This window comes from Elephas maximus, chromosome 9, assembly GCF_024166365.1.
Source record: "Elephas maximus indicus isolate mEleMax1 chromosome 9, mEleMax1 primary haplotype, whole genome shotgun sequence".
Lineage (NCBI taxonomy): Eukaryota > Metazoa > Chordata > Mammalia > Proboscidea > Elephantidae > Elephas > Elephas maximus.
The window spans coordinates 43,118,674-43,143,323 of record NC_064827.1 but is presented as its reverse complement, the minus strand read 5'-3'; the positions used below and the strand labels follow the sequence as shown (position 1 = coordinate 43,143,323).

The 24,650-nt window shown below is 39.1% G+C and overlaps 1 protein-coding gene across 5 annotated transcripts in view; it reads left to right on the top strand.

Moving 5' to 3' along the window:
* Positions 1-24,650, top strand: part of KIF24 (kinesin family member 24) — an 85,946-nt gene that overhangs the window by 38,250 nt on the left and 23,046 nt on the right. For 4 of the 5 annotated variants that reach the window (XM_049897037.1, XM_049897034.1, XM_049897035.1 and 1 more), the window contains 5 exons: positions 5,569-5,666; positions 10,225-10,440; positions 13,739-13,826; positions 20,417-20,538; positions 21,315-21,420. In XM_049897037.1, the coding sequence (XP_049752994.1) occupies positions 5,569-5,666; positions 10,225-10,440; positions 13,739-13,826; positions 20,417-20,538; positions 21,315-21,420 (630 nt within the window). The remainder of the gene's footprint in view (positions 1-5,568; positions 5,667-10,224; positions 10,441-13,738; positions 13,827-20,416; positions 20,539-21,314; positions 21,421-24,650) is intronic. The other variant, XM_049897038.1, reaches the window with a different exon arrangement.

The window sequence follows — 24,650 nt, the reverse complement described above, 5'->3', positions numbered from 1 at the left end:
TATCACAGTTTAGTCATTTCTGAAATTGTGAAACAATTGTGAGTGATCTAAAATGGGATAATCCATCAGATGTTAAGATTTGGGAATTCAGAGTTTCTCTTACTCTGAATCTGCCTCCTTAAACATTCACATTATGTTCATTCTTATTCTCTCTCTGTCTTGCCTCAAAACTCATTGACTGGTGGAAGAAAAGCAGTGAGTCATCTGATGTGATAGCAGTTCACTTTAGTCAACCGAGGTCTTATTGTAATGGAATAAATGCTTTAACACTGAAGTCAAATTGTTCAGGCTACCCTCCCCCCCTCCCACCCCCGCCTTTCAAACTTGCATTGTTCTTTTTCTTTGATTACCAAAATTAGGTTTCAAAGTAATCCACTGAGTCTTTCTGTGAGCACTGAATTACTGGGCCACGGTACAACCAACCCAATCACTTTAACAGCGTATCAATTTTCAGTCTATTAGGTCTTGGTAGGTGATATTTATTTTGAAGATGGTCTAAAGGACCAATTAGTTGTAATGCTATCTAGTTCCACGGCTGCTTAAAGCCACAGCCATAGCCCTATCCAATCACCATCTACTCAAGACTGGTTTAATGATGCTTCTGTCACAGTAGTTCTCTCAAGGAGGTATCATTTTATCTTTTGCATTTTACCATTATCTCCAAACACAATAACCTTACTTCTTTGTCACTACCATTGGTCAATATTTATTGAATACCCATAGTTTCCATAGCAGTTTTTCTGCTGTTTGAACTTTGGACCTTTGCGCTCATAGGTCAGAGTCCTTACCTGTCAATGGTATAATGTAAGTGTTGGGAGGGCTTTTTTTTTTCTCCGTCCCTCTTTCTCCTTCCTTAAAGAGAAAGAAGAAAAAGTAGATTCATAGCAAACTGGGTGCTAAATAAATATTCATCCTAGACTCTTTGGATTTTATTTTTAAATCTATTCAGGGATTTAAAACAATAAGTTGTATGTCTGTTTAAATGAATTTTCTTGTCTTTTCAAATCTATAGTGCCCTACTTACCATTGAATTTTTTTTAATTGAGATAAGTGTATGTATGTGTGTGTATATAGATATATATAAAAAACATTTGCCACTTCAACTTTTTTATATGTACAATTTAGTGACATTATGTTTATCATGTTGTGTAATTATCACCACTATTCATTTCCAAATTTTTCCATTAAATTTTATGATAGCAACATAATAAGGAAAAAAAACTGTATGCAGCCATGAGTCGCTTGATGTCCATGATACAGCCTGTGAAGTAGGACATTATGTGATTTGGACGTTGTGCAAACACCATATTGCATGTGGCCCCCAGGTTGTGAACATCCAACTTACAGACAACTCATACTTAACGATGGACTACCTACCATAAAGCCTATTAAAAATTTGAGTTAAATATAGTGGTTCATAATAACGAATGCATGACTACTTTGTGACACTCATGAAAACATTGAGCAGTTTGAAAGTAAGTGTTTTATGTGCATAGAAAGGTAAAGTATGTACTATATACTATGACAAACATTTGTCTAACTGATGCTAAATAAAAACTTTATGTACCTGTTCCAACTTACCTGTAAATTCGACTTAAAGACAGACTTAGGAACAGATCTCATTCATAACCTGGGGACTGCCTGTGTATACCATGTCCAAGGATTTCTGAACTCTATTATAACCTTATGGAACCATGGACGTATATGTGGTTGGATGTCACCTGAACGGACATTATGCAGGGTGCCTACTGTATAAGTTTCATTCCAATTTCTCAAGTAAATAAAAATATAGAAAAAAAAAGATTGTATTGAAATGTGTAGAAAAGTTAACAATGGCTATCTCTGGGTAGTGGAATTTACAGATAATTTAATTTTCTTCTCTGTTGTTTTCAGTATTTTAAAAATTTTCTACAATGAGCTATTTTAAAAATTTTGAATAGGTAGATTCACGTATTTCAAAATCAAAAGGTACAAAAGAGTATGCAGTGAAAAATGTCCCCCTAATCCCATTTTGGAAACCCTAGTGACGTAGTGGTTAAGTGCTACAACTGCTAACCAAAACGTTAGCAGTTCGAATCTACCAGGTGCTCCTTGGAAACTCTATGCGGCAGTTCTACTCCCATTTCCTCCTTGAAGGCAACAATGTTACATATTTAATGTACATCTTTCCAGAGATAGTCTATAAATGCATATTACTTTTATAATCTGAAAAAAACCTATTTAAAAAATAACCTATGAAACTCTGACCATATCAAGGCTAAAGTGAGGTTCAAAGTAGGTGTTAATCCAACCCTGTTGATAAAGTTTGATTAAATGAAAGTGTAGGTAATACAAACGGCTTTGAGTTATATACAAATGTTAATTATAATGATAATCTTGCATGTTCACATATCTTTCATGAAAGGTACTTACCAAAATACCGGAAAAGCCAATATCTGTATTCTTTTAGAAGGAAAGATCTAATTCCTTTCATCAATAAGTACTTTCTAACGCATTCACTCCAGAGCTAAAGTTATTCATAAGTACTTGTAGGAGAGGAAGAATTGCCATATACTCAGTGAAATAATAGAAAACAAATCAAAATAAAAAAACGTATTCCTACATTTACTTGTGTTCAATCTTTCTTACTTTCCTGAAAAGTACTGTATATGTATGTGTATATATATATATATGTGTGTGTGTGTATGTGTGTATGTTGTTATTGTGTGCCGTTGAGTCAATTGTGACTCATAACGACCCAGTGTGACAGAGGAGCAGTGCCCTATAGGGCTTCCTAGGCCATAATCTTTGTGGAATTAGATCTCCAGGTCTTTTCTCCCAACAAGTGACTGGTGGGTTTGAACCACCAACCTTTTGGTTAGTTAGTAGCTGAGTTCTTAACCATTATTCCACCAGGGCTTCTTAAACTAGTTGCCATCAAGTCGATTCCCACTCATAGCATCCCCACAGGACAGAGTGGGATACCCTATAGGGTTTCCAAGGCTGTAATCTTTATGGAAGCAGACTGCCACATCTCTCCCGCAGAGCAACTGGTAGGTTTGGACCACTGACCTTTTGGTAGCAGCCAAGCACTGAACCACTGTGTCACCAGGACTCCTATCTATCTATATTTTTTTGCTTTTGATCTCATACAAAACCCATGGTGATGTTTGAGTAGTGAATGAATTTGCCTCTTTGCTATGAGACTAGTTATGAGTTAAATATAAATTATATTCATTAAAACCAGATTTAACAAGTATACTTATCTCATAATTACTAACATTTTCAAGCCTAATCCAAAGTATAGTGAACCCCCATGTACCCATCACCCAGCTTTAACAGTTATTAACGTTTCACTGTTCTTAAAAATCGTATCACATTTTTCAAAGCACTAAAAATTCACAGAACTCTATCATTCTGCAAAGATTCATTATTTTCTCACCACCTAACTTTTAGAAATTTTTTTCTGACTGGTGGCCCCAGTTTCTTCTCAGATGACATAACAGATTTCCATTACAATGTAATGGTACACAGGCAGAATCAAACATGGGATAGGGTGATCCACAGTAAATTGGCCCAAGTTCAGTCTTCTGATTAGCCCACACAGTTTTTGCTTAAATAGATATTTAGAGAAGGCCCCCCAAATGCCAGAGGATAGGGCCTCCCCTCTCATTCATCGTATATGGACTGCCACTATTATACTACAATCAAACTTGAAATTATTAGGATTTCTTACTCAGATGTAGTTGGGCTGCCAACATGGTAAGCTTCTAAATTATGTAAATAATTATGGCTACTGAATTAATGCCTTCTATACCTATCTCCGGAAACCCTGGTGGTGTAGTGGTTAAGTGCTACGGCTGCTAACCCAAGGGTCGGCAGTTTGAATCCGCCAGGCGCTCCTTGGAAACTCTATGGGGCAGTTCTACTCTGTCCTATAGGGTTGCTATGAGTTGGAATCGACTCAGTGGCACTGGGTTTGATTTCTTTTTTTATACCTATCTCCTATCCACCCTTTTCCAGGTTACCATGGTTTTTCATCTGGGAATCATCTTAGACTTCTTTGTCTGCCAGCTCCCCACATTCATTCAGTTGCCAAATTTCTCATGCATCCATTTTCTCTTTGTTTCCATTGCCATCATCTAATTTTGACCTTTCTCATCTCACCAGTGGATTACTAGTGGTCCTGTTCCCAATCTATTCACAGTGTATCGCAGATTAATCTTCCAGTAAGATAGCTTAGATCATCCCTTCCTTTCCTTCACTATTTACTGAATTAAATATGAATGCTTACCTCTTTCTTTAAGTCCAGTGTCCCAAGATACCTACAACATAGTCCCAATTCATTATTCTAGCCTTATATCCTAATTTTCTACCTACCAAAATGCTGTATTTCAACCACAATTCTGTATTTCTACCACATCGAATTCCCCTGATCCTTAAACATTTCTTCTTTCCTGCTTTGACTCTTTGTTCATGCTTCCCCCCTTCCTAGAATACCTTCCTTCTCCATCCCTACCTCTCAGATTCCTCCTCTTCTCCCATGGCCCATTCTCAGTACAGTTTCTTTCATAATGTCTTTCCCAATCAAAGGGAATATGTTTCTCCTTTTAATTCCATGTGTACTTTATCTCTTAAGATTCTTCTACTTTTTGTGTTCTTGTTGAGATTAATACTTCTAGGTGGTGGGGTAGAACGATAGTAATATCTGTATCTTTGTGAAAACCCTGGTGGTGTAGTGGTTAAGTGCTATGGCTGCGAGCCAAAAGATTGGCAGTTTGAATCCACCTGGTGCTCCTTGGAAACTCTATGGGGTAGTTGTACTCTGTCCTATAGGGACACTATGAGTCGGAATCGACTCGATGGCAACAGATTTGTATTTGTTTTGTTTTGGTGTCTTTGTTCCCCTTGAAGTGCCTACCGCAATATGTGTGCTACCAGCTGAGTAATAACTGTTTATGGAATTAAAAGCTAAGCTATGTAACCTATGGATATGAGATGTCCCCCTAGGATGTTTCAAATGTGCTGTCCCTAGCTAGGCTATGAGGATAAACTCCATTGAATTCAGGTCTTCTCTCCGGAACCTGAGGAGGATTGGCTAACCCTTGCAGTCATCAATTCATGTCACTTAAGAGAGAACAAAAATTGTGTGTCCTTAGTTTTTACATTGTAAAAACATGTCCACAGAGATCTTGAATAAAAGAACCAAAACCTGCTGCCATCTAGTCGATTCTGACTCATAGCAACCCTATAGGGCCCAGTAGAACTGCACCATAGGGTCTCCGAGGCTATAAGTCTTTACGGAAGCAGACTGCCACATCTTTCACCTGCAGAGCCGCTGTTGGGTTCGAAGAACTGAAGTTTTGGTTAGTAGCCAAGCACTTAACCACTGCACCACCAGAGCTCCTGAATAAAAGAAGGCCTTGCTATTTTGCAGTGGTTGATTTCTTATTTCTCTCTAAGTTTGTCATGGTCAGTTACTATCAGTTAAAAATGTATTTGCACCTTTAAAAAAATGTATTAAGTAGAAAAGTGGTGAAGAAAATCCAGAAGATGTCTCTTTCTGTAAAAATCAAATTTATTTTTCAGCATGTTTTTTATTTTGATGAAGTCTTTGGTGAAGCGTGCACCAATCGGGATGTATACATGAAGACTACTCACCCACTAATTCAGCATATTTTCAATGGGTACGATAGTAATTATTTGCTTTTCTTGCTTCTTATTTTCTATTTTCATAAATCATTAGTATCACTTATGCTTTTTAATTCTTTTAAATTAAACATGACCTTGTGTTTTGAGCCAACGAATTTAAATTAGACTCTTCTGAAAAGTACAACGTCTCTATAGGATTTACTAAGCATTCAGAAATTTGCAGCAAAATTTCCCTTTACGCTGATGATATTGATTTTCTGTGCTTAGTGGAAAAAAATATAAGCTGTCAACAGTATAATTCCATCAGAGGCCTCAGAATAAAAAGGTTTAAGTGGTTGTAGCTAATCTCAATTTTTTATAATAGGAATTATCTATTCTGGCTCTAGTTCAATTAATTTTTTTGGTGGAATAGGATAGATAAGTGAATATCAGTTATAAGCTTTTCATAGATGTATTTTTTAAAATTTGAAACTAATATTCATACTTAGTAAACATTAAAAGGAACTGAAATATACAAGAGACCTGTTATATATTTAAAATATTGTCATGTGTGGGTAGAAAATGCCAAACAGCCTGCTAGAATCACTGATTCTGTTTTTTTGCTGTTGTCTTTATTGTGGTAAAATATAGCATGAGGTTTCCCATTTTAACCATGTTTAAGTGTACAATTCAGTGACGTTAATTATATTCACATTGCTGCGCAACCATCATCAGTATTTGTTTCCAAAACTTTTTCATCACGCCAAATAGAAACTATACCCATGAAGCATTAACTCCCATTGTTCCCTCCCGCAGCCAGTAGTAACCACTAATCTACTTTTCTGCCTTTATGCATTTGCCTATTCTAGATACTTCGTGTAAGTGGAATCTCTGAGGTGATTTTATTTTTTTAAATAACTTTTAAAAATTAAGGTATAATCTACATACAATAAGATGCATAAATCTTAAGTATTCAGGTCTGATGAGTTTTGATAGTTGTATATATTTGAGTAAACAATACCCAAAACAAGACATAGAACATTTCCATCATCCCAGAATGGTCTCTTGTGTCCGTTTTTAGTTAATTCCCCACCTCCATCCCCAGGTCTTATGTAACTATTGATCTGCTTTCTGTCGCTATAGATTAGCTTTGTCTGTTCTAGAATTTCACAGAAATGGAATCATTACAATGTATATTCATTCTTTCATGCCTGGAGTCTTTTGCTTAGCATTGTTATTATCATTATTATTATTCTGTAATTCTTTTTGTCTTTTGTGTGTGTATGTGGTAAATATGTAGCTAACATTTACCATTTCAACAATCTTCACATGTATGGTTCGGTGACATTAGCATTAACAGTTTTGATATTAGCACGTTGTTACTTGTAGCCATAGTTTTTTATTGCTGAATAATATACCCTTGTATGAATATAAACCAAAAAACACATTGCTGTCAAGTTGATTCCAACTCATGGGGACCCTATGGGACAGAGTAGAACTGCCCCAGAGGGTTTCTGAGGCTGTAAATCTTTGTGGAAGCAGACTGCCACATCTTTCTCCTGCAGAGTGGCTGGTGGGTTCAGACCACCAAACTTTTGGTTAGTAGCTGAACACTTAACCACTGTGCTACCAGGGCTCCTGTATGAATATGTGTGAATATGGCACACTTTATTTATCCATTACCTCTTGATGGATGTTTGACTTGTTTCCAGTTTTAGACTATTATGAATGAAGCTTGTTATCAATTGAATTGTGTCCCCCCAAAAATATGTGTTGTAAATCTTAACCCCTATCGATGGCAGTGGTGGGTGGGTTTAATCCCACTTGGGAATAGATTTTCTTTGTTGTGTTAATAAGACAGGATTAGTGTAGGGTGAGTCTTAAGTCAATCTCTTTTAAGATATAAAAGAGATTAAACAAGCAAGCAAGAGAAGCAGAGATGGGGGAAGAGAGATCCCAACCCACATGAAGATTGCCTAGGAGCAGAAGCCCTGAAGAGACAAGAACAGAGAGAAAGCCTTCCTCTAGAGCTGAAACCCTGAATTTGGACTTCTAGCTTCCTAAACTGTGAGAAGATAAATTTCTGTTTGTTAAAGCCACCCACTTGTGGTATTTCTGTAGAGCAGCACTAGATAACTAAGGCAAAGCTATATGAACATTCTTGTACAAGTCTTTTTGTGAACATGTTTTCATTTATCTGGGGTAAAAACCTAAAAGTGGAATTGCCGAGTCATAGGATAGGTGTATGTTTATAAGAAAGTGTCAAACAATTTTCCAAAGTGGTTGGACCGTTTTATACTCCCAACAGCAATGTATGAGAATTGTCAGTCTTTTTTATATTAGCCAATCTAATGCTCATGAAATAGTTAATCATTGTGGTTTTAATTTAAATTTTCCCAATGACTAATGATATTGAGCACCTTTTCATGTGCTTACTGGCCATTCGAATACCTTTATTTGTCCATTTTTTGTGTTGTCTTTTTATTGTTGTTTTGTAGAAGTTCTTGAATATTTTAAAAACGTTTTTGTCATGAGCAAACTAAAAAAGTAAAATATCTTTCAGATCTGAATTTCCTGTGCACCAAGTCTAGGGAGTGCTTTCTTGAGAGAGCAGGGTTCTAAAGTAAGCTCAAATTTGAATGTTAGGACTTCAGCAATAAAAGAGTTGCAAGTTAAGTGCATCCATTCTATAAAGTGTAATAAAAGATTTTTTTAATACCCACGTGTGTTGTTTTTTAAGAAAAGCTCATGTCTAAAATGTTCAGAAGGTAAGATAGATATTATTGTGGAAAAATCTTTATTCTCACTCTCCTGGATCTTCTTCAGTTTATTCAAATTTTCCTCCTGTGATCCTTTTCCTTACAGTGCCTCTGCTGGTTTGTTTATTTAAGTGCTCCCACTGCTGGGAGCCGGGGTTCAAAAGACTAGGAATAGTGTGGCTAATTGCCTCCATCAACAACTGCCCCCTTTTCCATGAGACCAGAAGAACTGGATGGTGCACAGCTACCATTACTAAACATTTCGATTAAAGATTCCATAGAAGAATCCTTACCAAAAGGGGAAAAATGCAGAACAGAATTTCAAATTCTCATGAATTGTAGACTTTCTGGGGCCGTGGAGGGTAGATGAACCCCTGAAACTATTACCCTGAGATGATCTTTAAACCTTAAACCAAAATAAACCTCTGGAGTCTTCTTAAAACTGAACAGTAGTTTAGCTTAACTGGTAAAAAAGGTCTACCTTGAGCATTATGCTTTTTTAAGAACTATCTATATGGGATGAAATTGACAACAGCAGCTCAAAAGATTAGATAGGAATCTTAAGGGACAATGAGTTTATGTTAATGAGGGAGGAACAAATCAGAAAAGGAGGGTGAGAATGGTTGCGCAACAAGAATGTAATCAGTGTCACTAAATTGTACGTGTAGAGACTGTTGAATTGTGTATATTTTGCTGTGTATACCCTCAACAACAACAGATCCCTTTCTACATACTCATTTCCCTGCTCACCTCCAGGTTCCCTCCACTCCTATCCATAATTATACTTATTTTATTGCTGCAAGTAGCTACTTTTATCATCAACCCACGTGGTTCATGTTCAAGAGTCTGCAGTAGCTGCTTACCATTTAACACTATGTTTACACTCTGCTTATCACTATATAGTTGGACCCCCCAGTACTCAGGTGACCTTGGACTCCAACTCATCCTAAAACATACTGTGATCAGCAAGTTGATGTCCCAACTCTCCTGTCCATGTCTTACTCTGATTTTTCTTCAGCTCATACAGGGTGCATGCACACACATGTACATGCACATATGAATAGTGATTCTTGGAATCATAAGATATTAGGGCTGGAGGGATCTTAAAAATCAAGTAATCTCAGATCTATTAATTTACTGATGTAAAAAAACTGAGGCCCTGAGAGAAGTAAAGTGATTTGCCAAGGTCATGTAGTTAATAGCAGGACTGAGACCAGAACCTAGGTTTCTTACCTCCAGATTTGGTGTGGCTGCCACCACCTCTTGTGATACTCCTACCACAGGAGAGGCTGTCTGCCTTCTCAGCTTCTGCCTTCAGGACACAGCCTAATTCTCTACTCCTTTGTGAATCCTTCCTCAAAAACTTTGCTTATATTGATTTTATCCTTGTCTGAAGTTCCTTAATATTCATATGAGTAGTAACTGCCATCCTGTTTATTGTATGATTTCCTATCATTTCTCTGTTACTTCTTTCATAAACCTTATCTTTCAGATTTAAGACCAAATTTTCTCTAGAATCCCCTAAAGCACCTAGCATGGGGTAGGAACTTGATAAATGCTTGTTTCCTAAGTGATTTCTTGAAAGTCCTTTTTTCCTTATCTTTCGGAGTTCTCTTATGGACTTAGCAGTTCTGTAAAAAATTTCTGTAAGAAAACCCATGTCCCGCTTTGAGAATGCTTTTTCCTCTTCTGATGTTTTTATAATGTAAAGCCCTTCTCTCAAAGGATTAATATGTTTATAACTGATTTTTGCCAAGGATTGTATGTTTCTACCTGATTCTTGTCATTAAAAATTTGTGTGTAGATTAGTACTTCTCTTAATATGCATAAGTAATGCAAATGATTCTTTCCCCAGAGGCAATGCCACTTGCTTTGCATATGGACAGACAGGTGCTGGAAAGACCTATACCATGATAGGAACTCATCAGAACCCAGGACTGTATGCTCTGGCTGCTAAAGATATCTTCGGAAAACTAGAAGTGTCCCAGCCAAAAAAGCGTCTCTTTGTGTGGATCAGTTTTTATGAAATCTACTGTGGACAGCTTTATGACCTCCTAAATCGAAAAAAAAGGTACTGGATATGAGTGGCAAACTGTAAACCTGTTCACCTTTGTGTTAAGCCAGAGTCTCACAAATCACCTAATCATGAGATCTAATGAGAGATCTCAGTACATTAAGGCCCTGTTGTGAAATGAGAGTCTCTGGCATCAGATGCATATTTTCTAAAACTGTTAATTCAGCTAGAGAAAAATGTAAATTAGCCTTCCATTAGTATTTTGTAAGTGATTAATATCCTAAAAAAGAAAAAACAAACCCAGTGCCATTGAGTCAATTCTGACTTATAGCGACCCTATAATATCCTGCATCTATCAAATTCTTCTTTTGGTCTATGAAAAAGGTCATAATTTCAAGAAGTCAGAAAATGAACATGTACTTAAATTCCTCCATATTCTTTTGACCTATTATTATACTGGAAAAACTATAAATAATGTGTCCCACTTTCTCTGTTTTTCCTGTCAATAATCTTAGGGTAAGCTTAATGATAGTTTTCTGAGATTAGTAAAAAGAAAAGCAAATCTCTTTTCCTCACATTAGACTTTAGCCCTTATAATACTTAAACTATCGCCCTTACAACATACTACAGTAATTTAGAAATGTGTTCAGTAACTCTGCTTTTAAATTTGTTTTATTTTTCTGGCATAAAGTTTTGTTTAGGTTGAAACAGATGACTTAAACTGAGGAGACAGCAAAGTTTTGAAGGGATCAATCGATTAGGAGAATAGGGAGGGGAGAGGGAGTAGGAGAGGTAGAAGGATAAAATGTTGTCATAACAGAATTAACAGACATGTTGGGAGCAGCCATACTAGATGGAAGGGAGTGAATTGAGGCTGAGCATGGTGGAAGGCTGGGGAAACCAAGTCAATTAAAGAAACAAGCCACCCAGCAAAGATATTCAACCCTCTGTGGAGCTGTCCAAAAGGATGTATGTACATGCCCAGCGTGCTCCAAGTAAGCACTGGAATGATGGCAGGAGTTGGGAGCAGTTCAGATTCAATACGGAGAGCATGATACGGCAGGCCCCTATTGTAGAGGGGCACTAGGGTATTGAGTAGCGTAACTCAAGCCAGCAAGTGGGTTTAGGGAGGCCACTATCTTGTTTACTGTTCCAGTGAAAAGAGGCCCTTTGGGTGTGCTGCAGTTCAGAGACTGTACAGGTATTCAGGGTTCAGTCCTCATCCAACGACTGCCAAATAAAGGAGGATAGTACTCTAGGGATGCTTTGGGGCAGGGTTGCCTTTCTTTTTTTCCCTGTCCAGGTTGCTGTTGAGGCCCTGAGTTTCAATCACTGCTTCTTTTCCAAGCCCCAACACACTTATTAAGAGCTCTTTTCCATCAGAATGCCCACTTCATTTAGAGACAGTTAGCATGAGAATAAAAGCCGCTGTTGTGCTGTATATGTGTTTGTTTGTTTGGGTGAAGGAGCAGTCAGAATATTATTTTTTTAATGAACTCTTTAATGAATTACCTTGATTATTGCCTTGTATGTTTGCATTCTTTAATTGTGTGGCAGGGTGGGAATATGCGAGCTTCTGAATTTGAAGCTTCTTTTTTATGAGGCTCTCTAGGGAAGACCCACACTTACTCTGCAAGTGTCTTAGGCTGTGGCTTTTTTCGCTTGTTTGTTTTTGTTATTTTACTGGTTAATTGGTTAATATGATATTTTTGTTTCCTTTGTCTCTTTCTGGAACTTCTGAAACATTCTCTTCCACTGATGGCACCCTTCTCTGTGTTTTTAGAGCTTCTACACTTTATCTTGTTTTTCTTCTCTTTTTTTTTAATTAAATATATTTTCTATAATAATAGTGGGGCTTAGATGGGGATGGACAGAATTGTTATATATGCTGAGTCTATCTCTTAAACTAGAAACCAGGATCTTCAAATTAACTTCTAAGAGTAGATGATAAGCTGTTTTATACCCTTGCTTAAAAGATAGAAATGTACTCATTGCTTGCAGGATTTAAAAATCTAGCAGTGCATCTTGGCCTGTCCATTTAGAAACCTTTCTTGGGTGAGCACAGGGCATAAGGCCTGGGAAGTATGTTCAGGAGTGACGTGAGGGTTCTGAAAGCTAGACTTTTCTTTTATTCTAGAAGCCCGACTTGACTGTTCCAATAGAGTTGTTGTCTGAGAGGTCATGTGCATTGGTGAGGCTGTTTTCTTCCAACCCTTCTGTAAAAAATTAGAAACTTGAGGTGAACATAGACTTAGAAAAAAAATTTTCTTGGTAAGAAAATGATGTCTTTTTTTGGCTATGAAATGAAATTCCATTCTTAATCTTATCGGTATCTTATTAATGAGGAAAAAGAATCTTAGATTCTTTGATAAGAGTCAACACTTTCCCCCTCAGCACATCTGATTTAATGATGATGGTTGACCATAGAGAGAAGCCCTGGCCATGCAGTGGTTAAAGTGCTCATCTGCTAACCGAAATGTTGGCTGTTTGAACCCACCAGCTGCTCCGTGGAAGAAAGATGTGACAGTCTGCCTCAGTAAAGATTTACAGCCTTGGAAACTATGGGGCAGTTCTACTCTGTCCTATAGGGTTGCTGTGAGTTGGAAAGGACTTGACAGCAGTGGGTTTTTGATTGATAGACCATTACCATTCATTACCTCACACACAGACCCCAGGCTTTCAGTTACAGTACCAGCTCTTCCATGCTCCCTTAGCAAGATGTATCAGAACTCCTTATGATGTTGCAAGTAAGGAAACCGCACTTATACTTGCTTAAGCATCTAGAGAAGTCATCAACTCATATCATCAGAAAACCTAGAGAACAGTCAGGCTTCAGGCTCAGTTTACACCAGCACCTCAGGGCTGTTATAAGGACCCATTCTTTGCATCTCTCTGCTCTACCTTCTATAGAGTTAACTTTGCCCTGAAACTGGCTATCTTTTGTGGATACAGAATGTCTGCTCCTGCGGCCACATGCTTTCACTTTCAGAGGGAAAAGGAGAGCACCTTTCCCCCAAGGACTTAACAGGATCCAGGACTTCATTATGATTTGACCAGCAGAGGTTCCCTATCTACCCATGAACCAACCGATCACTAAGAATACTTCACTACTGATTGGTATAGGTCTGGGTTATGTACTCATTCTTTTAACTGTAGCCAAATACGCTGATTTGCTTACAAAGTCAGGGAACACTCCTGAAACCAGGGGCAGGGGCCAGGAGGTGGGGCATACATCAATCCTACTCAAACAGCAAAGCTGCTACTTAGTGGGGAACTGGTGGAACAGTTTGGGGGAGGCAAAAACAAAGTCCATTACAGCGGCTCTGCCGTACCATCTGTGTTCTTGCATCTGCAGGCTTTTTGCAAGAGAAGACAGCAAGCATGTGGTACAGATAGTGGGACTTCGAGAGCTTCAGGTGGATAGTGTGGAGCTCCTTTTAGAGGTAACTCTTCCTTCTTTACTACCCTGCTATAGCAGTCTAAGTACAGAGAAAGAGTTCGTTTTGCTGTCTAGTAAGTATGATGGACTCAGATTTAGGCAAAGGGCAATGACAAGCACTCCGTGTCTCATTTGTAAAACGTGAGTCCTCTTCTGAAAGGACAGCTCATTTCTCTACATGGTTCATGTCTCAGTGCCATGGTAGTGGGAGGTGGCGTGTGGTAAAACCTAATGTTGAGGGGATTCTCTTGGGCCAATTTCAAAGACTGCTAATGTGTATTTCCATGGCAGTAGCTCTGAGAAAAGGTACTGGTGAGAAATACTCTGCTTCTTATTTTAAACCAAAATTTTAACAGGTAATACTTTTACGCGGATTCAAAATTCAAAAGGTATGATGAAAATATCACTTCCGTTCCTGTTCCCGGTCCCGGAGCCCTGCTGGCACGGTGGTTAAAGAGCTTATCTGCTAACCAACAGGTCGGCAGTTTGAATCCACCAGCTGCTCTCCTTGGAAGCCTTATGAGCAGTTCTGCTCTGCACTGTAGTGTTGCTATGAGTCAGAGTCGACTTGGTGGCAACTGGTTTGGTTTTGGTTCCTGTTCCCAAGCCAGTTCCCTTTTCTTGAGGGAACTAATTTTATTAGTATTTTGTGTATCCTTCCAAAGATACTTTAAAATCTTTTATTAAAAATTATCCTTTTAAAGCAACCAAGGTGCCCATCAACACATGAATGGATAAATAAATTATGGTATATTCACACAATGGAATGCTACGTATTAATAAAGAACAGTGAGGAATCTGTGAAACATTTCATAACATGGAGGAACCTGGAAGGCATTATGCTGAGTGAAGTTAGTCAGTTGCAAAAGGACAAATGTTGTCTAAGACCACTATTATAAGAACTTGAGAAATAGTTTAAACTGAGAAGAAAACATTCTTTCGTGGTTACGAGATTGGGGGAGGGAGGGAGGGAGGGTGGGAGAGGCGCATTCACTAATTAGATAGTAGATAAGAACTACTTTAGGTGAAGGGAAAGACAGCACACAATACAGGGGAGGTCAGCACAATTGGACAAAACCAAAAGCAAAGAACTTTCCTGAATAAACTGAATGCTTTGAAGGCCAGCATAGCAGGGGCAGGGGCCTGGGGACCATGGTTTCAGGGGACATCTAAGTCAATTGGCATAATAAAATCTATTAAGAAAACATTCTGCATCCCACTTTGAAGTGTGGCGACTGGGGTCTTAAATGCTAGCAAGCAGCCATCTAAGATGCATCAATTGGTCTCAACCCACCTGGATCAAAGGAGAATGAAGAACACCAAGGACACAACGTGATTACAAGCCCAAGAGACAGAAAGGGGCACATGAACCAGTGACTACATCGTCCTGAGACCAGAAGAACTAGATGGTGCCCGGCTACACCCAATGACTGCCCTGGCAGGGAACACAACACAGAACCCCTGAGGGAGCAGGAGAGCACTGGGAGGCAGACCCCAAATTCCCATAAGACCAGACTTAATGGTCTGACTGAGACTGGAAGGACCGTGGTGGTCATGGCCCCCAGACCTTCTGTTGGCCCAGGACAGGAACCATTCCCGAAGCCAACTCTTCAGACGTGGATTGGAGTGGACAAGGGGTTGGAGAGGGATGCTGGTGAGGAGTGAGCTTCTTGGATCAGGTGGACACTTGAGACTATGTTGGCATCTCCTGCCTGGAGGGGAGATGAGAGGATAGAGGGGGTTAGAAGCTGACGAAATGGACACGAAAAGAGAGAGTGGAGGGAGAGAGCCGGCTGTCTCATTAGGGTGAGAGTAATTGGGAGTGTGTAGCAAGGTGTATATGGGTTTTTGTGTGAGAGACTGACTTGATTTGTAAACTTTCACTTAAAGCACAATAAAAATTATTTAAAAAAAATTATCCTTTTATTCTGATAACAAAAGTAATACTATACATGCTTATTATTAAAATCTAAACGTGACAGAAATATATAAGAATATAGAAAATAAAGCCCCCTCTAATTTACTGCACACAGCCCCCTCACTCCCTGGTTAGATAGCCACTGTTAACAATTCAGAATATTTAGATCTTTTTTCCTGTTTGGGGCATTTATTAGCTTATGTACAAATTTATTTCTGGTGAACCTTTCTTTAATGCTTTGGTCCTCAATCAAGGCTGTACTTTAGATCATTAGGGAGATATTTTTCCTTAAAAAATGTAGCCTTCTTTATTCTGAATAAGGAGCCCTGGTGACATAGTGGTTAAGCACTTGGCTTCTAACTGAAAGTCAGTGATTCAAATCCACCTCCTGCTCCTCAGGAGAAAGAGGTGGTAATCTGCTTCCGTAACGATTTATGGCCTTGGAAGCCCTATGGGGCAGTTCTATCCTATAGGATTGCTATGAGTCAAAATCAACTCTGTGGCAGTGGGGATTATTGCCAAAAATGGCACTATACGGGAAAATGCATAAGCCTAAATGTGTGCAGTATAAGGAATAATTACAAAATAAGCACTCTTGTAATCAACCACGTAGATCAAAAACAGAACACTGCAGCACTCCACAAGCCCTTTGTGTGACTCAGTCACACCCCTTAATTATCCTTTCATGCTTATCACTTCCTTGTTCTTTGTTATAGTTTTATCACCTGTATAACTTACTTTTTGCCTGTCTTTGAACTTTATATGAATAGAACCACACTGTATATATTCTTTATGTCTTCTCTTGTTCAACATTATGCTTTTGATTTCCGTTTATGTTTTTACGTATAGATGTAGCTTTGTTCATTTTTTATTTAGTGTATAGTATCCCATTATATGTTACCAACTTCTGCAGTCTGAAGTTGATCAAACATGCAATCAAGATGCATTGATAGTTACTGGTGATTGGAATGCAAAAGTTGGAAACAAAGCAGAAGAATCAGTACGTAGCTGAAAAATGTGGTCTTGGTGATAGAAACAATGCCGGAGATTGCATGATAGAATTTTGCAAGACCAATGACTTCTTCATTGTAAATGCCTTTGTTCACCGACATAAAAGGCAACTATATGGATGGACCTCACCAGACAGAATACACAGGAATCAAATCAACTGTATCTGTGGAAAGAAAAAATGGAAAAGCTCAACATCATCAGTCAGAACAAGTAAGGGGCCGATTGTGGAACAGACCATCATTTGCACATATGCAAGTTGAAGTTGAAGAAAATTAGAACAAGTCCACAAGAGCCGAAGTAGACCTTGAGTATATACCACCTGAATTTAGAGACCATCTCAAGAGCAGATCTGATGCGTTGAACACTAATGACCATAGACTAGACGAGCTGTGGGATGACATTATACGTGAATAAGCAGGAGTTCATTAAAAAGACAGGAAAAAAAGAAAAGATCAAAGTGGATGTCAGAAGAAACTCTGAAACTTGCTCTTGAACATAGAGTGGCTGAAGCCAATGGAAGAAATGATGAAGTTAGAGAGCTAAACAGAAGATTTCAAAGGACAGCTCGAGAAGACAAAGTATTATGATGGAATGTGCCAAGACCTGGTGATAAAAAACCAAAGAGGAAGAATATGCTCAGCATTTCTCCAGCTGAAAGAACTGAAGAAAAAATTCAAGCTTTGAGTTGCAGTATTGAAGAATTCTATGAGGGAAATATTAAACGATACAGGAAGCATCAAAAGAAGATGGTAGAAATACACAGTCACTCTACCAAAAAGAATTGGTTGACGTTCACCCATTTCAGGAGGTAGCATTCGATCAAGAACCAATGGTACTGAAGGAAGAAGTCCAAGCTGTGCTGCAGGCATTGGCAAAAAAACATGGTGTTTTTAATTGTCTCATATGCATGTGAAAGCTGAACAATGAATAAAGACCGAAGAATTGATGCCTTTGAATTACGGTGTTGGTGAAGAATGTTGAATATACCATGAACTGCCAGTAGAACGAATAAATCTGTCTTGGAAGAAGTACAGCCAGAATGCTCATTAGAAGCAAGAATGGTGAGACTTCGTCTATATACTTTGGGATGTTATCAGGAGGGACCAGTCCCTAAAGAAGGACATCATGCTTGGTAAAGTAGAGGGTCAGCGAAAAAAGAGGAAAACCGTCAACGAGAGTGGCTACAATAATGGGCTCAAACATAAAAATGATTGTGAGGATGGCACAGGACCAGGCAGTGGTTCATTCTGTTCTACACAGGGTCACTGAGTTGGAACCAACTCAACGGCACCTAACAGCAGCAGCAGTTGATCCTACTCTCTCTTTCCTGTTTTCCTTCTCACTATATTCTAATAATAATTGCAGATGTTTTCTCAGCACTTAATACATAGCAAACACTTTGCCTAGGAGCTTTTATAAATGTTATTCATCCCACTTAATCATCAGAAAATCATGATGAGGTAAATATTGTTAGAGAAAACTGAGGCTAAAATTAGGTGACGACCAAGGATCGCATAGCTAAGGCTGGCAAAGCCAGGATTCCAGCCTGGATTCATCTTCCTCTGAAGCCCACATCCTTTTTACCATGCTACATTACCTATAGCGTAGATTTAGAGGTAATTTTTCTTAAGAAAGTAAGAAAAAAGGCACTCATTATTGAATGGATTAATACTTTTATGACAGTATCTTCTGTGGTAGTTTGCCTGAAGTTAGGTGTTTAAAAGACTGTGTTAAACGTCGAATGACAGGGTTTGTGGGAAATTTTGTTGTTGTTTTTCAAAACTAAGAGTTGGGACGTAGGGTGGTCCACCATTACTATGTCTCTTTTTATTTCTAATGGTTCCTTTATCCTGGGACAGATAGGTAAATTTTGTTTAAGGGCTGGGACGTCATGTTTCTGTGATTCTCAAATTCTTTAGTCCTGGGATTCAAAACCTGAGGTAGCACCTGAGTGTGGCTGTTTTGAGTATCACCTAAGGGCCAAGAACCCCCTTCCAGTGATTGCAAAGACAGGCACAGGACAAAAGCAAGGGGCACCCCTGGGGCTGTGACCATTCTTAACCTGACCAGAGCTCCGGCCAATGTGGAGTCCTAAGGAAATTGCTTCTCACATACCTGTTGCCTGTGGCCCTCTTGCATCCTTCTCCCCTAGCCGTTTCCTTCCTTTGACCAAAAGTTTCAGGCAAATATGATCCTCATTATGCCTTGGTCCCTAGAGATTAGCCCAGTTGAATGGGAAAGGAGCAATGACTAGGAGAAAGTCTCTTTCCTTTGGCTATGGGCCATAAATGTGCTAATGGGGAGGCCGGTGGCAGGTCAACCCCTCTACCCTGGAAAAGTTTATGGCATTATCCTGTCATAAAATCTGTTTCCTAAGAAACACAGAAAGAAAATAATAATAATAAAATATTTTTAAAAAAGAAACACAAAGAAGTTTCCTGTTAGTCAACGTACAGGTCTTAGAGAGAGAATAGGTATTATCACCATTGATACCCTCAGTGCAATTACATATCGTGTTGTGCAAGAAGGAAACCAGGTGAGATCAAGTGAAAAGTTAACATAAATTATGAATCTCTGACATGGTTACCCTCATAAACATTTATTGACTTGAAAACAGCAGTACTTGCTAACTCAGGTGTCATACACTCACTCCCTCTCAGGTATCACTGTTCATGCTTACTCAGGTATCACCCATGTGTTTGCTCAAGTGTCAGCTTCAGGTGTCATCTTCAAGTGTCAGCCTCACAGATCATCCTCGGGCGCACTCAGGCGTGGCCACTTGTTACCTGCCTGCGGGACTGGCAGCTTAATTTTTCACACAGGATCGTCCTTCCTCCAGGAAATTTCTCCTTCCAGGTGTATTCCATTACCTGATTTTACCAATGCAGGCTCCAGAACTTCCCTGCTTCATAGAGGACTCGATAATTCATCAGAAATCCCAGATTTGGAATCAAGATTTTGTCAGGCAATTGATAGACATTTTTTTCAATGTAGATTCTCAGTATTCAACATTCCTCTCTGTTCAAAATCAGGGCAGCATGTTTATGCGTGGCTGTTCTCAGAGGCTGGAGGCCAATCCTGAGACCTCAACACCCTACATTCCTTTGCGGCCAGAGGGATCCCAGTTAGTCTTTATTCCCATTTGTGGGGATTGGTCTCAAGGGAAATCATAGGCTCATACCATTCCCAATAACTCATCACTTCATGTTTCTACACATCAGGCCTGGCTTCCTTTATGACTGCATTCTGCCAGAACAGGTGGATGTGATCAGTCATTTCGTGATGCACATTTCTAACCTTTGCTTCAGTTACTAAGATAGATGGGTATTATGGGAGCTTGCTTCAGAGCTGAGTTATGCCCTGGGGATTTTAGTCAGGCTAAATCCATCAAAGATATTAAAAAGATCACATGAGATCAAGAAGTAAATTAGCTCCTGAGCTATTGAATGTTCTCCCCCAAGATTAGTATTCCACATTGTTTGCATTGCCACTGGGTACTTACTCTGTATGATTTAGTATTTGAGCACCTTTCCACATGGTGAGAAAAAACTGCAGTGTTAGTATATGACTGTGCTCTACTGCTTTCAATCAACGCTTAGGAACCAGAGGGCTTTGTTCACTACTTTGCTTACTTAGAGGGGTCACCCTATGGATTTTATTTTCAGGTGATCTTAAAGGGCAGCAAGGAACGCAGCACTGGGGCCACCGCAGTTAATGCAGATTCTTCTCGCTCCCATGCTATCATCCAAATTCAGATCAAAGATTCAGCCAAGAGGACGTTTGGCAGGTGAGCTGAAAATATGCAGGGCATTGCATTGTCTTCCTTTCCCTAGTGTGGCTTTGAAATATGTGTTCTCAACAACAGGACATCCTGCCATGGAGTTCTTCATTTCAGGAATACAGAGTAGAGTTGTTAGCCCTGAAATAAATCATTGTACTAAAGTGCCGTCAGTTGATTAACCATGAAGTAATGACCTATTGTTGATCAACCTTAAGTTATTAAAAGAGACATTGATTGCTTCTAACTTGAAACACAGTATCAGCAGAAGAACAGCCTGGAATACATCTCAGGAGAGCTTATAGACCAAAAAAAAAAGAGGGAAAATTAATCCGTCCTTCTTAAAAGAAGCCATGAGACAATTGGGTGCATTCATTGCTTCTCTGGTGCTATCTTAGCAAACTCTGCCACGCTGATGAATGAGCCTATTTCACCTCTGAGTAATGAGTCTTTTTCTTTTCTTTTTTGCTGGAGAGCAGCCCACAAAAGTGTTTCTGTTTAATTATCTAAGTAGTCACCTAAGTGATTTGCATTGTGGTCATTTAGCCTCACTGAAAGAGTGCTTTATTAATTTCAGGCATACTTTCTCACAAATGATTGAAACGAACAGGCATGTCTGAGTGGACAGCGCCAGCAGCAGCTGACAGAACACAATTTTGAGGAAATTGGAAAGCTGACAATAATGTCTTTCCTTTCCTGAGGATGGGCCAGTCACAAAATGCTGACTGAAGTAAAAATAAAACACAGACCCAAAGTAGTCATCCCTGCTGTGTCTTTTTCTCTAGGATCTCTTTTATTGACTTGGCTGGCAGTGAAAGAGCAGCAGATGCCAGAGACTCAGATAGACAGACAAAGATGGAAGGCGCAGAAATAAACCAGAGTCTTCTGGCTGTAAGTTGTTCAAAAGCTTTAATCTAGAAATCTTTCTTGAGAGATTTTGCTCTTCTTTACCTGAGCCAGAGGGGGTGAGAGTGGAGTGGAATCAGCAGAGCATCTGGACATGCTCTTATCTGGCAGTGGAATTCCAGGGTTGGAGAGAGAGGCTGCCCAGACTCTCAGCAGCTCTTCCCTTCTCTCCCTGCCTTCTCATCCTCTGGTCAGTCCCTGCCAATTAGGAACAAAAGTATTTATGCAGTTGCTGAACGGTTAGCTTAAGTGAACTTTGTGCCTCTCCCAAAGTTTTAAAACTTTATTAATTTTCAAATATGCAGAAGTGAAATGAATAGCATAATGATCCCCTATATACCTGTCACCCAGCTTCAGCAATTAAGTTTATGATTTCTTTGCAGTTTTCTTTTTACCTTGAGGCTGTATCCCACTGGAATGTGCAGCCATAACACTTTCTTGCAAAGTCATTTGAAATAGTTCTTCTCTGTGTGTTTAAAGCCTACCAAGTTCTTATACAGTTAGATTCATTTGTTTGATTTTGATTTTGCCTTTAAGAATTGCTTTCTTTGATTTTATAATTATTTAAAACATTTACATGGTTCCAAAGTAAAAATTGTGAAACAAGAACACATTCAGGGAAGTCTAGTCTCCATCCCTGTCGCCTCAACCCTGTTACCTTGCTCCCTTTGTTGTTGTTAGTTGCTGTCGAATCGATTCGGACTCATGGTGACCCCATGTATGCAGATTAAAACTGCTCCATAGGGTTCTCAAGGCCGCGACCTTTCGAAAGCAGATCTCCAGGCCAGTCCTCCAAGGTGCCTCTGGGTGGGTTCAAATCACCAATCTTCAGCTCTTAGTCGAGTACTTAACCATTTGCACCACCAAGGGAACTATTCCTCCCCTTAAAAAACTAAAAACCAAACCTGTTGCCTTCAAGTCGATTCTGACTCATAGCAACCCTATAGGACAGGGTAGAACTGCCCCATAGGGTTTCCAGGGAGCACCTGGTGGATTCAAACTGCCGACCTTTTGGTAAGCAGCCATAGCTCTTAACCAACCACTGCGCCACCAGGGTTTCCATTGCTCCCGTTAGGTAACCATTTTTCTAAATTCATTTATTAACTTATATTCACTTCGTTTCTCAGAAAAAAAGGTAGCGTGCTATAAACACTGTCTGCACCTTGCTTTTTTGATTCACAGTATACTGGAGATCACTCCATCGTCATATGTAGAAATCTTCCTCGTTCCTTTTTGCAGATGCATAGTGCTGCCTTGCCCCTCCACTTCATTTATGTCCTCTTGATCAGAACTGAAGCCTCCAGCTATGCACATTGTTTCCAGGGCTCATGAGGATGCGATGAGAGGATGAGAGAGGTGGAAGAAGGAACCAGCATCCTTTTTTTTAAAAATTATTGCTTTTAATTTTGAATAATTTTAGATTTATAAAAAATTTTCAAAAATAGCATATAGCGTTCCTGTATTCCATTCACCTAGCTCCCCCTAATATTGTTGTTGTCAGGTGCCGTCAAGTTGATTCCAGCTCATAGCAACCCTGTGTACAACAGAACGAAACACAGCCTGGTCCAGCACCATCCTCACAATCATTATGCTAGTCCGTTGTTGCAACCACTGTGTCAATCCATCTCATAGAGGGTCTTCCTCTTTTTCACTGATCCTCTACTTTACCAAGCATGATGTCCTCCAGGAACTGATCTCTCCTGATACCAAGTCCAAAGTACCGAGACACAGTCTCACCATCCTTGCTTCTTAGAAGCATTCTGGTTGTACTTCTGCCAAAACAGATTTGTTCATTCTTTTGGCAGTCTATGGTATATTCAGTATTCTTTTCCAACACCACAATTCATTGTACAGTGGTATAAATCAGGAAGTCAACATTGGTATAATACTGTTACATAATCTATAGGCCTTATTTTAATTTCACTGGGAATCCCACTAATGTACTCTTGGGTCCAAGGTCCAATCCAGATCCCCTATTACATTTAGTTGGTACATCTCTGTAGTCTCCTCAGTTTTTGTCATTTATGATCTTGATGCCTTTGAAGAATACTGGCCAGTTATTTTTTGAATGTCCCTGAATTTGGGCTTGTCTCATGTTTTCTCATGATTAGATTGAGGTTATACATCTTTAGCAAGAATAGCACAGAAGTGACACACGGTTCTCAGTGTATCATATCAGGTGGTGCGTGATGTCGATCTGCCTTATTGCTGGTGAGGTTAACCTTGATCACTTTGTTAAGGGGGTGTCTGCTAGGCTTCTCCATTGTAAAGTTACTGTTTTTCCCTTTGTAGTTTATAAGTATCTTGTGGGAAGATATTTTGAGATTATGCAAATATCTTATTTTACATCACACTTTTGCTCACTAATTTTAGCATCCACTGATGATTCTTGCGTGCAACAATTACTACTGTAGTATTTGCCTATTGGGATTTTCTGTTCCCATCACTTCTTCTACATTTATTAATTGGAATTCTGTTGTAAGGAAAAGCTGTCCTTCTCCCCATTTATTTATTGCACTGTTTATTTATTTATATCAGTAAATAGATATTTATTTTATTTGCTGGATTATATATAATCCATTACTATCACTATTTTGTTGCTCAAGTTATCCCAGATTTGGCCGTGGGAAGTTCCTTCAAGTTGGCTCCTGTATTCTTTTGACGTGACCTCATTTTTTGAGCACCTCCTTACTTCCTGGTACTACAAGATATTCTAGGCTCATCTTGTACTTTCCTCAGCCCTGGAATTAGCCATTTCTCTAAGGAGCCCCAGAAGCAACATATTTTGGGCATTTATTATATGTGAGTCGGTTTCATCTTCACAACAAGCCTGTTAGGTAAGTTAGGCAAATTCCCTTATCCCAGCTTTACAGATTAGAATTCTCAGATTCAGAAGGATTAAGTGAATTAGCCAAAGGTTCATAGCCTTTAACCAGAAATCTGTGATTCTGGTGTTGTAAACTATGGCCCAGGAGTCAACTATGAAACCTGGGAAGAAGTACCTATGAAAGTGTACCAACCCTTTGGGATTTGAGTTTGTCTTTCTCAGATAGGCGTGGCATGCAAAGGGGCCTAGGAACAAGCCTTCTAGAGTAGAATAAAAAACTTGTGCATTGTGAGGTATAAAAGGTGCCCCTTGTTTCTTTGGTATTTTCCTTGGTTCTCTCTTAGTGTTTAGTAAAGTCTCTTGACCATTCCATTATGATTCAGCAGGA